At 34.4% G+C, this 14,449-nt stretch overlaps 1 protein-coding gene and 1 long non-coding RNA gene across 4 annotated transcripts in view; one reads left to right on the top strand and one right to left on the bottom strand.

Moving 5' to 3' along the window:
- Nucleotides 1–2,212, top strand: part of LOC108448563 — a 22,718-nt gene extending 20,506 nt beyond the window's left edge. For 2 of the 3 annotated variants that reach the window (XR_001864499.1, XR_001864497.1), the window contains one exon: nt 223–2,212. This is a non-coding gene — a long non-coding RNA (uncharacterized LOC108448563). The remainder of the gene's footprint in view (nt 1–222) is intronic. The other variant, XR_001864498.1, reaches the window with a different exon arrangement.
- The window catches only part of SCFD1 (sec1 family domain containing 1), a 47,560-nt gene that overhangs the window by 10,331 nt on the left and 22,780 nt on the right, over nt 1–14,449 (bottom strand). Inside the window, exons 14-19 of the mRNA XM_008639566.2 lie at nt 11,468–11,564; nt 8,030–8,100; nt 7,050–7,129; nt 6,434–6,496; nt 5,337–5,412; nt 3,143–3,196 (exon numbers count right to left, since the gene is read on the bottom strand). Of these exons, the coding sequence (XP_008637788.1) occupies nt 3,143–3,196; nt 5,337–5,412; nt 6,434–6,496; nt 7,050–7,129; nt 8,030–8,100; nt 11,468–11,564 (441 nt within the window). The remainder of the gene's footprint in view (nt 1–3,142; nt 3,197–5,336; nt 5,413–6,433; nt 6,497–7,049; nt 7,130–8,029; nt 8,101–11,467; nt 11,565–14,449) is intronic.

Genomic DNA, 14,449 nt, shown 5'->3' with positions numbered 1-14,449 from the left:
GCCCCACTAAATTTTATTTTCTTTAAGATACCTACTCTGCCAGTAAAAACAACTGTATGGCGCTTTCCTCACACACAACTGAATTGGTGACTTCCCTAAGCAATTCCAGAAGAAAATGAATACTTCTGAGATTATAAACTTAGTTTTCAGTATTTCAAATTATAATAGGAAAAGACCCATGGAAATGTCATTGACTTTCAGTCTGTATTTGTTTTTCTGCAGAACCTAACAGGACTAGTTTGGATTAAGGAAACCTGCTTTCAGAATTTTTCTTTGTAATGCATGAAAGGTAATCCTACAATAAATCCTACCTAAGTTTGAAAGGTCCCATATACACTGAAAGGGACAGTATTAACCAAAATACAGATTCATTAATATACATCACAAATAAGATCTATCTACTTCTTAAGTCAATACAAATGTACACACTGTACTGACAGAGGCTAAACCACTTTGTAAAGGTTTACTTTTCGAAGACTGTCCTCACTCAGTAATCAAACCATTTTCTAGAAGATCCTCAGAATAATCTCCGTAACTCTATAGCAAATGATGGTCAATTTCATAACTATGGATTAAAATTTGTGTATACTTGACAATAAGATTTTGTTTGTTTAGGAAGATTTAAGGTTTTAATCAAGCTCTATTTAACTACACCAGAACAAAGCACGTATGTTATTAGTTTTACGAACATTTGAACATATTATTTTTCATCAATTATGAACATATTATTAAAATACAACCTTAAAAGCAATTGCTTAAAATCGTGCTTTTAACAAAAAATATTATTATTTAAAATACCCACAAGTAACTGATTACTTTTATGGTCATCAAGGAATGTTTCTGAATACATTTTTCAAGAAAAGGTTAACTATAGTTAATCTAGGAAAATTTAAAAAATTGCAAGATGGCATTATGGCCCCTAAGAACTGTTCTAGCATTTCCTGCTTCTGAAAAACTTGAAAAGCATGGGTGGCAAGGGTGTAGACTTATTTTTCCTTGCTGGGGAGACAAAAGAAACAGCAGAGACAAGCAACACACAAAGTAATTTACAGACAGCCCCACAGAGTTTTGCACAGGATACCATTCTAAATAGGTTTAAGATTTCAACTAACAATAATATATGTGAATGTTTGTGGTACAAGTTGTATTTACATTTAATCTATTTCCTTTACTGTTGCAGTTAATATCTAGAAAATAATTTACATTACTTACATTCATTGTAATAATTGTTTGACTTCTCAATAATCTGCTCTAATTTTGCATTAGGCCTTTTATCTGTATGTACATTTCATACACTGATTACTGTGGCTAATAAGATTCCTAGAACTACAAAGGAGATTTTTTTCTGTGTTGTAAAAAAATAAAATCTTGAACTTTTTTACTCTCTCTTTGTGTTTTGCCTGCAGTGCAGCAGTTTTCTATTCTGGGGAATAGAAAAGAATCCCACACATCAGAAGATGAACAGAAGCCACAATGGTGTATTTCCACACATTGACCTTTTCCAGATACAATTTCACTTCTGTTGATGGTACAGCAAGCCTAAACACATTCCACAATGATTCTCTGGCTTGCTTCTTTTAGCTGAAACTTACTCCCAAACTTGCTGTCAGTTTTCCTGCAGGTTAGGAGAATCAGTCTTTAGGGATTGCCTGGTCTCCTATGACTTGAAAAGTGGGACTCCCTGTTTTTTGCCATTGAGTATCAGTCTCTGCCATGGCAGTGGAAGAGGAAGCTGCTGACTGACAGATGGCCCAATCACTGCTTTTTTAAGCGAGAAGATCAGTGTTCTCTCCAAATTATCAAAGTGCTGGTAGCTGTTTTCTACTAAGCAAAATGTGAAAAAATCGAGTCCGAAAAAAACCTCCTATGACTTGTAAACTTTTCTAATTCAACTCCTAAACTTGTAGCCTGAGGAAGCTAATGTTTACTTCTTAAAAAACTGTTTAATTTTTCACCTTCTTGTAAGTTATCTATAGTTTTAATTTCAGCTTTCTATGGTAAGTGTTGTGGGTGACCTCTGCTGGTTGACTAAATAAAGTAAGCCCTGTACATTCTCCAAGTCTTTCAAACAGGAAAAACAATCCACTAACACTGGAAACAGTGTAAAAGCCTTTGTTTGTTATGAGGAAGTAAATTATCTGCTAAGAATCATGACGTATATCATCTATGAAGTACAGTTTAAGAAAATAAAGGATTACTTGCATGTTGATAATTTTCATATTTTACCATTATTTTTCTCTCTGTACATACAGTTAATACCTGAAGGTGAAAGTGGACTAAGAAGAATGTTTTAAATCTACTAACCAGTGTGAGATATTACAATTGTATGTCTCTGACTGATGCTGATGGCATTAAAATAGGAAGACTGATACGATGTGGCAAACATTAAAGCTTTCTAAATGAGGAGATTTTCTCTAAGAGGTGACTTTTTCAGGACAAGTATGTGCACAGGTTGGTTGTATATAAGGAACAAAATACATGGCAAGAAGAATGCCTTCATGCATAAACACTCAGGCCTACTTTTAGTTGTAAGTTCTAGTAAATGCCTTGATTGTGTCAGTAACACGTAAGCATTTCAAAAATTTGTAACATATGAATTTAAAATAGTCTGGGTAAATTTTCACAGAAACAAGGCAAGAAGAGGACTTTTCTGACAAAAACCACCTCTGCTTGCAAACAGAATGACTGAATTAGTAGAAAAATATTTTCCTCTGCATAGCAAAGTTTAAAGATGCGGGAAATGTAATTTTCCCTAATACACCTCTCTGTAAATACTTTACTTCTGAAATTGTGCTCTTTAAAAAAAAACCAAACACCTTGACACAAAGAAAATTTCAGTCCACAGGCTAATGCAGAAATTTAGGAGCAACAGAAGCTCAGTACAACACAAGTCTAATAGAAGCACAGAATAGGAAAAAGCTAAAAAATATTAGTTCAAATGAGACACCATAAATTGCCATTGTTTAGAGACTAGTGAAAAAAGTCTTATTAAATAGTTATGAAAATGGTTCTATTCTTGAAATACAGCATGATTGGATTCAACTGCACTACCATGAAAAAAATTAGCCATAGCATATTACATATCACAGCTTTAAGATTTCGTTTGTTCCACCTCTCTCTGTATGAAGGCAATTGTACTCACAGGGTTTGACTTCATCTCCATAAGGTTGTCCAAAATACGTGTGACTGGCAGATTCTGTAAAACATAATGTGTAATTAATGGAATGCTGAAATGCTTACTAAGAACTATTCCCAGTCACATTATTACTTACGGAAGAGTTTATAGAGCATTTGAAATACTATTTTAAACAGTTTTCCTCTTATGTTCTGTAAAGGTTAAGCTTATTTATTATCACCTGAATTACTTTTCTGTAAAAAAAATGCAAACATCTAAGGTGCAAACATCTATATTATCACCTGAATTACTTTTCTGTAAAAAAAAATGCAAACATCTAAGGTGCATATAGCTAGGGGACAAAGATAAGACATAAAGTGCAAAAAAAGTGTGAAGATAAGAACAGAGCTGTATTTAGCTATTACCAACATACGCAGACGTGATCAAATATGAATTCTTATTAAAAAAATACTTTGCAGTTAAGGAAAGAATTTTAAAGCTGATGCTAATAATTAAGGGTGTAATTCTAAAATAGAACTAATGTTGTCAAAGAAATGGGTAAATAAAACAACCCTGGCAACAAATGCTTGGATAAACTGCAAAGGAATAAACTGGTGAAATTCAAGATTACTGTTCTTATTTAACACGAAAAATGTCACCTTGCACGAAATACCTGAATATTAAAGAGTTAAACTACTTCAGTTATAATAAACTGAGGGTGAGTTTACATAGCAACAGGATTGGAAATGGGTCTTGACAGAATGTATCAAAAGAGGACATTCCAAAGGATGATCTACATATTACACTGAAAAACCCATGTGAATCCCTGAATTAATGAAGGAAAAATAAAAAGTTAGCTTTAATAGAAATACCACAGACCTACATTAGGCTTACAAATATGAGGAAGAATGGCTTTTCATCTGGCTACCCTAAAATACCTGGAGAAGAAATTAAAAGCCAGAAAAGGCGTATCCTGGAAACATTGGCAAATCGACTTCTTGCTCACTCAGAATGGAAAACAATGCAAGCTATTTTGTACAGAATAATATTAACTCTTTAAAGCCACACATTTAAAGAAATGACAAAATGTTTAACACAAGAAGAGGAGAAAGTCTCCTTGAGAATATAATTATTATTACAAGGAACAGTTTATCTGAAGAGTTCTCATAATATATAACACACAGGCAAGCTGCATATTTAAATTTTCCTCAATCACATTTCATGATATACCACTGAGTTGTAACTCTGCAATGCAGCTAGCTTATCATATCTACTCATAATGAAATTCCTGCAGAATTAACTTCACTAACTACTCTACAAAAGTGAGACCCCATTTTTAAACTTTTATGTGATAGCTGATACCTTTCATGTTATGTCTATAACAGGCTGAATAAACAAACAGTGACAATGATAAGATTAAGTAGGTCAAAAAGACAAACCTTTAGTTAAGATCTCATTTTATCTAGTTCTGATATGTTGTATTTCTAATTTAAATTCTGACTCTTCAGAGTCAGATAGATATTTATTTATTGCCATCTGATGAAAGTACATATTGGGAAAATGATGCGTCCTCTACAGAGAAGCAGGTTTCTGGGAAGCACAACTCAAAATTCCAGCTACAAGTTACACAACCAGTTTCTTTTCTGTTGTTGTTGTTTGTTTTCTTTGGGGGGTGTACATTTACATGCAAGTTATCCTCAAAAATATTTTAAAAACTTAGGTGAATATTTGAAGGTGGTCATGTCATTATAAACATACTTGTATTTTCCTGCACATTACAAGATTATGGTTGCTGTACATTACACTTATATGGGAAAACAAGAAATGTTTGAATTGTAACTAAACAGAGAACTAACACTTTCAGCCTCTTAATCACTCCAGAATAGATTAACTTAATACATGTAGTTCTAAGTAAAGATACAGATAGTTAATATTTTTTTGTTTATGAAGGTCTAGTCTACTTTGAATATTCCAAAGCTGTTCTTTTTATAATGCTGGAATCAGTCTTAATTGCTACAAAGAGGTCTTCAAAGAAAATGTGAACATTATTTGTCACTTATCTGAAAACTGGAAGTTACAAAGTGATAGATCTATCCATAAGCAGAGATTTATGTTTACTTGTTTACTGTACAATGAATTTTATTAATATAACAAAGGTACTGAAATTTCCAAATCTTCACAATACTCATGATAGACTTTTTAATTGTTTTTTTAAACTTACTTGTTGCTTCAGTACCAAGTTCTTCACTCCTTCCATTACAAACTGTGATCCTGTATTCATAACACGTGAAAACAGACTGAAAAACCAAAATAAAGACGATGTGTAGGACCTTTTTTAAAAAATTTGTATTCTTAAGCTTTATACTGACATCCAATTCCCAATAAAGTCAATAGGACCTAAGCACTAAGTAACTCAGTTTGTCATAAAATATATTCCTCACATCACATGGCAAGCAAGTGTATGGGAATACACCTGTAATCTACCAGGTAGATCCTCACCTATCAATGGGAGTCTTGGATTCTAGTCTTTAATCCACTGAACAGTTTATTTTAATACTTCAGTAATGTAAGGATTGGAGTGCTCCTTTCAAGTGGGTCTAATCACCAGAGTTAACAGAGATGCTGAGCATCTCCAACAAACCAAGCAGCAATTTTTCCAAGTGAAACAGCACTGGAATTCTCTGTAACCATACCACACCACAGATTCCTTATGACAGTGATGGTGCATTCCTGAAAGCAGAGCTGGTAATGAGGACTGAAATCCTTCGAAGAATGGAAAGACCCAAGTCCGATATCCTGTATGGGATATATGTAACTGTAGCACAGTTCTTGTGTCTTGAAATAAATAACTACACCTTTCAAAAAGCAGGCAGACACTCAGTCCAGGAGTCTCCAAGGAAATAGCACTGTCTTCTTGCATCCCTGACAGTCTCCAAATCCAGGAGAGAACTCATTTTGAATATACAGGGCTGTGCTTATCTTCTGCCATTGACTGCTTAAGGCTCAAAGTGATGGCTGTCATAGATCCAGTTCCTGGTGCTGAATTCTTCTCCTGTGAGAGTGCATTTAATATGCAGGTGCAGAGAGCACTGTATTAAGATAGTTTGTGAATTTAGTCCCAATCCTTTTATTTTCCTTTCTGTGTGTACTATACACTTTTAAGGGAAGATAAGTGCTTGTAATCGTCTGTAACTTAAAAATTTTACAAATAGGGAGATGTTTTGCTCTGGGCCATGTATAGCACTAAACACACTTTCAGCACTACTAAAATAAGATAGAAGAACCCAAAGGCTAACAGAAAATTAATCAAAAGCCTACCCCAAAGGTTTAGGTGTAGTGTTTCCGTAGCTGGTTGGAGCTGAAGCCATCTTAGTGAAAGCCCTGTGAAAGCAGGGATAGAAATCAAGAATTTATCTCATGGCACACACTGCTGTAGAACGTTCCACTCTAGTCATCTGAAAGTGAAAAAACCTCTGCATTTCAAACTCTTTCAGGAAGTAACTATTTATTAAATGCATCCCTCTTGCCTACAAATACAATAGGAATTAGATTTTATAGTTAAAAGACAAAGATTTCATTCAGATACCATGTAAAACTAGAATAACTGATATACAACTCTTTGGTATGAGGAAAAAAAAACTTTGGAGTCTGAGCTAGCACAACTTTTCATTTAATTCAGTAAGTTGTTTCTGTCCTGGCTCATTAAGGGCACTACTAAATGTCATATTCTATAGAGTTCTGGCACTACTGGAGGTTAGTTTCAAAATAAGATTTGCATGTATTACCATAACAATGAAAGGAAAAACTTATCTCAAATGAATGTTTAAGGATAATTTAAAATGTAAGAGAAGTAACACATAAGTCCTGAATACAATGCTAGATTCTGTGAAATTACCCAATTAGCCTCATAAAGGACAAAAAAGAAATTACTTACTTCCATTGTTTTATGTAGCTCAAAGGAGCGAGATTACAACCTGCATCCATCAATGCTTTTTTGTACTGCTCCAAATCAATCTGAAATCATAAAGTGGAAAATTACAAAAGGTTGAAGCTACTCTTAAATCCATGTGGAAAGACAAGATATTCTTATCTAAATATTAAATAACCAGTGCGAAGTTACAGCATTGACCCAAGTTAAAAAGTAATTATGAGTCTTAATCTCATTGCCTACCAAGTATGGAAATATAACTTGAAATAAAATTTGCCATGAGTAGATCTCATTAAACTGAACAGTGTTTGTGGAATTAAATCCTGGGGACTTTCAGATATGGGAACAGTCTTTTATACTAGCACCAACAGAATGCTGGTTTCTGTACAATGTCAAAACAGTAAACAATAAACAAAGGAGCTAGTATACATTTATACAGATAATTTCTATTCATCTAATCAAACATTTTTTCCATCAGATAATGTTCCTACAATGCAAGAATTTTCCTTGAAATTAATCATCCTAAGTTCAAAAGAAATACGAAGAAATTGTTTCCTGAATTATTCAGATATTGGCAGATGCACTTCTCCTTTGTTCACCTGCTAGTCAACTGACTCAATCATTCTTGAATATATGAAGATAGAGTGAAATGAGTTGTATTTTCATTCTGCTTTATCTACTTCTATTGAGCAGTGGAGCAGAATAATAGAAAGCATGCTAAGATGTGTCTTGCAGTAACTCTGATCTAAATATGTCACAATATAATATTCCTTCTTATTAGTCAATCGTATCCTTTGAAATGGTGGCTAAAGCTTTGTGAGCAGATTTCCTGGCGATACTACAAAATTTATTTAAAGTTTTAGTATTTCCTGGCATTTCGTACTTCCTTTTGCAAAGAAACAGAAGTATCTACTTAGTGCTGAAATGCCACAGAAAAATCCCTCGTGGTACATTCTGGTGTTGGAAGCTGTAAAGAACATAGGTACCTCTGAAGGTGCCTGAGCTGAGCTTATGTAATAGATGAGAAATAATCGCATTTTGTCTTCTGGAGTTCCCGCTGCAATAAAAAAAAAGAAAAATTAAAAACTACAATTGTAACTATGCTGCCACATTAATTGCCCTTCAGCAGCCACATATATGTACATGCAGACCTTTAGTTATGACAATAAATGTTACCTATAACCATGGCCTTCTTCAATATAAAAAAGAAAGACATACAGCAATTTTATGAAGAGTTGGGTTAGATGTGTCATTCTTTCTGAAAGTTTTACACTTTCTCCTTTTGTTTGTAGTAAATATTATTATTGATATAACATCCTCAATAAGTTATGTAGAGAAATTATGACTTATTTTATGTGGAGATTGCAAGCCTTATCTGGGAGTGGGTCCATGAAAAAGCAGACTAAAGAAAAATCATAGAAGTAAAAGCCATAGCACATTATTTTTTAGCTCTACAACTTGCTTACACAGTTCTATGGTTCACTGTACTGAAACACTTGAGGACTGCAAAAGCACTTATATGAACTGCTGGTCAGGGAAAAAGCCCCGAACTTCCAACTTGCCTTCAAAAAGGATTTTACTTCCTAAATCCTCTTTTGTTGAAGAAAAACACTTCCCGTTCTTGGGAAGCACTATTGATATGCAATCAAAATGCATCTCTCCAGATCAAAAGGTTGATGTAGCCATTACTTAGACTATAAACTACTACACCAGATTTTGAACACCATCTTTTTTTTCTAGAAGAGAATCACTGTTAGTAAAGACAATAGTTTCAAATGAAGTTTTCAGAAGTACAACATCTCAAAACAAACACTTAAAATTAATTACAAAAGCCTGATAATTTTAGTGCAATGTTGTACAAGAATGAACTTTCTTGCACTTGGGGGCAAGAAAACGACTTTTTTTCCTGTTTTTCTTTTTCTGTTTAGTTTGTTTTGGGTTTTTTTCCTCTACTATGGAATGTGGATCATGTCAGCAGGAGACCATCTGATCTAATCTTCAACTGTTATTTAAAAGTCAGCATATATTTAGTCTGGCAGAAGTTAAGAGTAAGCGCTGTCGTAACGAACATTTATGACTTGATACAATCTTCTCTGGAAAGTAGGTTTTACTAACCCTTACCAAATACCAGTAAATCAGAAGATCAAGAACTGAAGACACTTTGTATTATCTAAACCAAAAGCCAGCTTTCAAGGTAGAGATCCACCTGGAATTCACTTAGGCAAAAAAAGCTGTGATAAACAGCTGCAAAACTCAGGCCAAGTGCCTGTCAAATATTCACTACTTTTTTCTAGACTACAGTCTGAAGCAAACTGCTAAACATTCTGAAGAAAACTTGGCAAACCTAGAACATACCTATTTTATTTTCAATTGAAAAACCAGCAGGCAGCCTTTAGTTCCCATTTTATCACCGCTCCAGGATACAATAATATCCATGAAACTGGGAGGCAGCTAATAGTCCTGAGTGGTAGATTAGTGCAATACGGTAACAAATGGGAGGTTGAATCCTGAAGCTGTTAAGTGGACACATCTAAGTGCTTTCATGAAGAGCTCTGCAGATCTCATCGTCCACATGACAAATATCCCCACACATAATGCCAATAAATAGTTCACCAGTGGAAGCGCTGGAAGACTTGATGTATTATTCCTTCGAATTGTTTTCTGCTGGTGCTTCTCAGTGAATCACACAATATGAGGCTGGACAGTTTTACAAGACAGCATGCCTGGAAATAATCACTCTGATTTAACTTAAATCTTTTTCTTATATAAACTTAAACCTAGGCAATGCATATAAAATGCTAACATACTAGTGTGAAAACCTGAATACTTGGCTTATGAAGAAAACCTCTAGCTTGTAAATCTAATCTTGTGTAAAAACCAGGAACCTTGCTAATAGGAGTGTTGATATGATACATCAGGCTTGGAAAACAATTTGCTTTACACTGCAATCTAAAAAGGCATAGAAAATGTGGATTCAGGTAAAAAGTAATTGATCCAGTAGGATATACAAGCAAGCATAAAATTTGTTTTCATATCTAATTTTATGCAAACATAAAAGCTGAAATCAAAATAGTACATGAAACATTAATTCTGAACATGGAAAAGGACTAGTTTGTATTGATGCTTAAAGAAAGTACAGATTATACATATTCTTATTAGCTTCATATAAAAAAATGAATGTATGTACTGATATACAGATTGACGCCTGACATTAGATTTTCTGAAAGTCTATTAATTTCTAGACATGACCCATTATGAGATGTTTAAAATTTTAGCTCAAATTTCTACCAACTGTGCACTATTTCTTCTATTGCCTTTTGATTATATAGCATGGACACTATTAAAAGATTTCTGTAGAAAGTCAGCAGGACGTATAGATACTCTTTCTATAAATATGAATCATTATACAAACTCCAAGCAGGCATTAAACCCAGTATGTAGCTGTAAGACTACACACATAATCATGCAGTAACAAAACTAAAGAGCACACTGGAAAAAGGGCAGGAACCCTGGGTCTCTAAATGTTTGAGGTTTGCCAATATAATTGCCAGTATGCTGACAAGTCAGAGATAATTTAAGTTTTACACTTTTGCTCTGCACGTTATTTTGCTCCAGCCAACTGGTATCAGATCATACTGAAATCTGTCAGAGGGTTATGACATGTCAGGCTGTGACAGAGTTAAAGGAGAGCTGATGTTACAATACTACAAAAAGCTGGGAAGTCATTTGGGTCTTAGCCTTTCACAGAAAGACCCTCAGTGACTCCTGCTAATAGAGAACCTGAGTACTCCTGCTGTGCAATGCTCTGATATGCATGACCCATATGTGACACAGAAGCTGGGATGCATTGCTCGTGCCCTTAGATGATGAAAAAAGACATGCCACAGCTGAATCAACACATGCAAAGCTTAAGGTGAGTCCCAGTGAATTGGCCAATTTACATCTTGCGTCCCTTCTCTCCACCTTGTCCCATTCATCTTTTTCCTCGCACAAGCAGGAGCTCCCTACATTACAGCCCTTTGATCTCATCAAACTCTATGAAATTTTCATCGTGTTCGTGAGGTACGTATATGTTACAAAACGTGCAGTAGGATTTAAAATTAGTATTGTTCAGACCACAGAATGCCATGCTATACTCCTAAATACTGGAAAAGCACAAAAAATATTTTGACCCTAAAAAATAAGGAGTTAGGAAAGGATTTTAGTGGAGCAGCAGAAGTTGCTAATATTTTGGATATTACTCAACTGAAGTACTAAACTCTCTAGAGTTTAGTACTTCAGTTGATTGCTGAAGATCAATCAAAAACTGTTTTCTTTACAAGTCTTGCACAGGTTGCTCTTTACCAACCCTGAAATCTAAGCAGGTGTAGATTTATTGTGTATCTTAATAAATTTTACACCAAGTTCAAATTTAAAGTACTCACCATCTGGGTCAGAAATCATGTCCAGAAGAGATTTATCCAGAGTGGATTTGCTCATTATTTTTTCCTCATATTCAAAATACACATCCAGCTTTCGACTCTGTTTAAGAGTAAGTGTTAGGGTTAACATCTTAAAACTGTGAAAGAATATTTATTTCCTCTTTTAAAAGGTATGAAGTTTTAGTTACAAAGACCGTTTTAAAAACTTTATTTTAAAATAAATCATCAGTAAAAGTAACTAATGCTTGCATTATAATCAGCTCTCAAAAAGTTGATGGTTATTTGATTATCATACTAAAAATGAAAATGCAAGTTAAGCAAGGGGTGTCTGATGTGAATATTGAACTGGAAGAGAAGCTTTGTTTTCAACTATGGCTTTGACACAGATGAAAACTACATGCCATCATATACATTGCTATGCTGTAAAAGGAAAAAGTAATGGTCAAGTGAATATTATGTCAAATTTATTCTGAACCTCCAGGCTCTCAGACCACAAGACAATTATTCAATGCAGATAAATGTGGGAAATTCCTTTATACGTTAAGGCATCATCCCAAGGAAACGTTGGCAACTGCCAACTTAGGTTGGTACTGAAATACTACCTCAGATCAAAGGCTTGCAGTAGTTCACTCACACCAAAGATGGAGAAGTTTATAATTAGATTATCTTGTTAACACTGGAAAAGAAGTCTCTCATTATACAATGACACATCTAGATGTTGTGAAAATCATTTTTATGGAGGATGGCACAGGGACTATAGAAAATTGTTGAGGCAAAAACTTTATGGAAGACATCACATGGCCATGCAAGTAATGACTGCATTGCAGCACATCTGCACAAACAGACAAGTTTTACACTTATTGATCAAGATCTTACAAGCTAAAAACAGAAAAATGCAGTCCAGAACTTATTTTAAAATGTTCCATTACAATGCAGATCATTATGCGTGTTTGAACATTAAAATGCAGCATCAGAACAAATGTTACAGCTACTCAGCTTACAAAACCTGTAAGTTTTAGTATTTGGTAACTAATTAAATCCTTATGTTTGAACACATTCAGCTATGTATTGGCTCAAAAAGGAGACGGGCAGAGTGGACCTCCATCTTGCTTCTTTGGAAGTGTGTCAGCTCCACATCGTACCCCCTGTGAGACTGAAATGATATTGCCAGAGTGAGGCAAGAGTCACCTTGCTTTTCTTGGGTTAAACAATTTGAGAAATTTTGCCTGATAATGCCAAAGCATTTAAAACTGCAATGGCACCTTTTATCCAGTGAAGTAGTTCTTGCAATGACAGACCGTAAAAACTTACAAAGTCTGGTTTTCACATATTTCTGAATTCTACTAAAATTATTCTTGAGATCACAAATAAGAAAATTAATTTTATAAAAGTTAGTTTACCTGCCCCTCACCCCCCCACAAAGTACTTCTCTAGCCTAGGGATATTAGGATATTTCACCTTCTGAGTACTGTGAGTTCCTCAAAAAAAGAGCTAGAGAGGAGAAAACAAAGTAAAATGGTATGAATTACAAGGATATTTTTGTATTGAAAGCATTTGGTGATCAGCTTATGATGCAGGCAGCTATACAATGCTTCCATTTCTCAGTCACCACTTACAGAACTCCTCGAGAAGATCAGTTACTTGCAGAGCAACAACTTAATTTGAAGCTTTTGTGGATGCTTGTAATTACAGCTTATAAAGTAAATTACCATCGAGAGTGCTCAAAAATGACCCCCTGCTACTTTTAGGGGCAGAAGAATGTCTTCTGTTGATTGTCATAGTGACTATGACTACATAGAAAGTGCATGAATGAAAAAAAAAAAGCTAGAGCTTCTTTCAAGCTGTATTTACCTAGAGCTTATGTTAGAAGAATAGTTTAAAGTCTGAATAGAACTGAACTACCAGCCTTTTTCCAAGTCCTTACTTCAGATGCAATTTGGTATCTGGTAAACCATCTGAGACCTCAATTCTACAGCATCTTGGAGATCTTCTGTGTTATAGTTTCCTTAGATCTCTCTAGAGACATAAAGCAACTGCAAAGAAACGACTACAATTTTTTTAGTCTTTCCATTACATACACTTGCTTTTTCTGTTTTAAGTACATTTGTATCTTGTTATGTGAAACTAAATTCAATGTTTTTGAGTTTAAAATATTTTTCCCAGACAACAGGCATCCAGGAAAAAAGGGATTGTCTTGAAATGTGGACACTTGATCTTATAAAGTCAAATACAATACTGTTGAATTTGGCAAAGCCAGTATTATCTTAGCTGGTGATCTGTTTACAAGAAATTTATTTAGATGGCATGTAAAAATGTACAATATAAAAAGATTCCCTAATTCCTTGTATTTGTTTACAGATCAACTGCTAAATAAAATTATGTAATTCAAACATCAATTACTTTCAATTTTAAGAACAGATTCACAATTGTTGACTTACTTGGAGCACAGGCTAGGTAAAATTCTTCTCAGCCATGTGCAACTTTATGACTGTTTGACTGTGACTGCTGAACAAAACAGATCAACAGCAGCAAAGAAAATTGACTGGTTGCATGTATGTGCTATACTTCGAGCCTAAACTGAAACATTAATGATACAAGTATGCTCACTCTCTTCAAAAACTTTGCACAATTAATTCTGAAGTGTGAACTTAGCATTCTTTGGGGAAAAAACCCCAAACCGAAAATCCTGAAACTTCAGGTCCACATTTTTTTTCTATCCACTTTGTCTGTTTTTTTCCTATCCACAATAGGGACATCAGAGGTAAGCAGCAATATAAAACTTTTGAGACTGTTTCTGATGCAACAAACCAAAGAGATGGATCAATATAGTAAGTCTATTCAGCGGCTTCTTCACTAGATAACTAATGAAAGTTACTAGCAAAGATGCTAATTAGTGCAATATTTTTCTTACACTGGTTTGCTTGGAATTAGGTGGACACCTAATCAAATTTCATATGGGTTACTGAATAGCCTTAAACACTACTA

The sequence above is a fragment of the Corvus brachyrhynchos genome, unplaced genomic scaffold, assembly GCF_000691975.1.
Source record: "Corvus brachyrhynchos isolate BGI_N302 unplaced genomic scaffold, ASM69197v1 scaffold115, whole genome shotgun sequence".
NCBI lineage: Eukaryota > Metazoa > Chordata > Aves > Passeriformes > Corvidae > Corvus > Corvus brachyrhynchos.
Note: the sequence above shows the minus strand (reverse complement) of the source record. Positions and strands in the feature narration are given on the sequence as shown.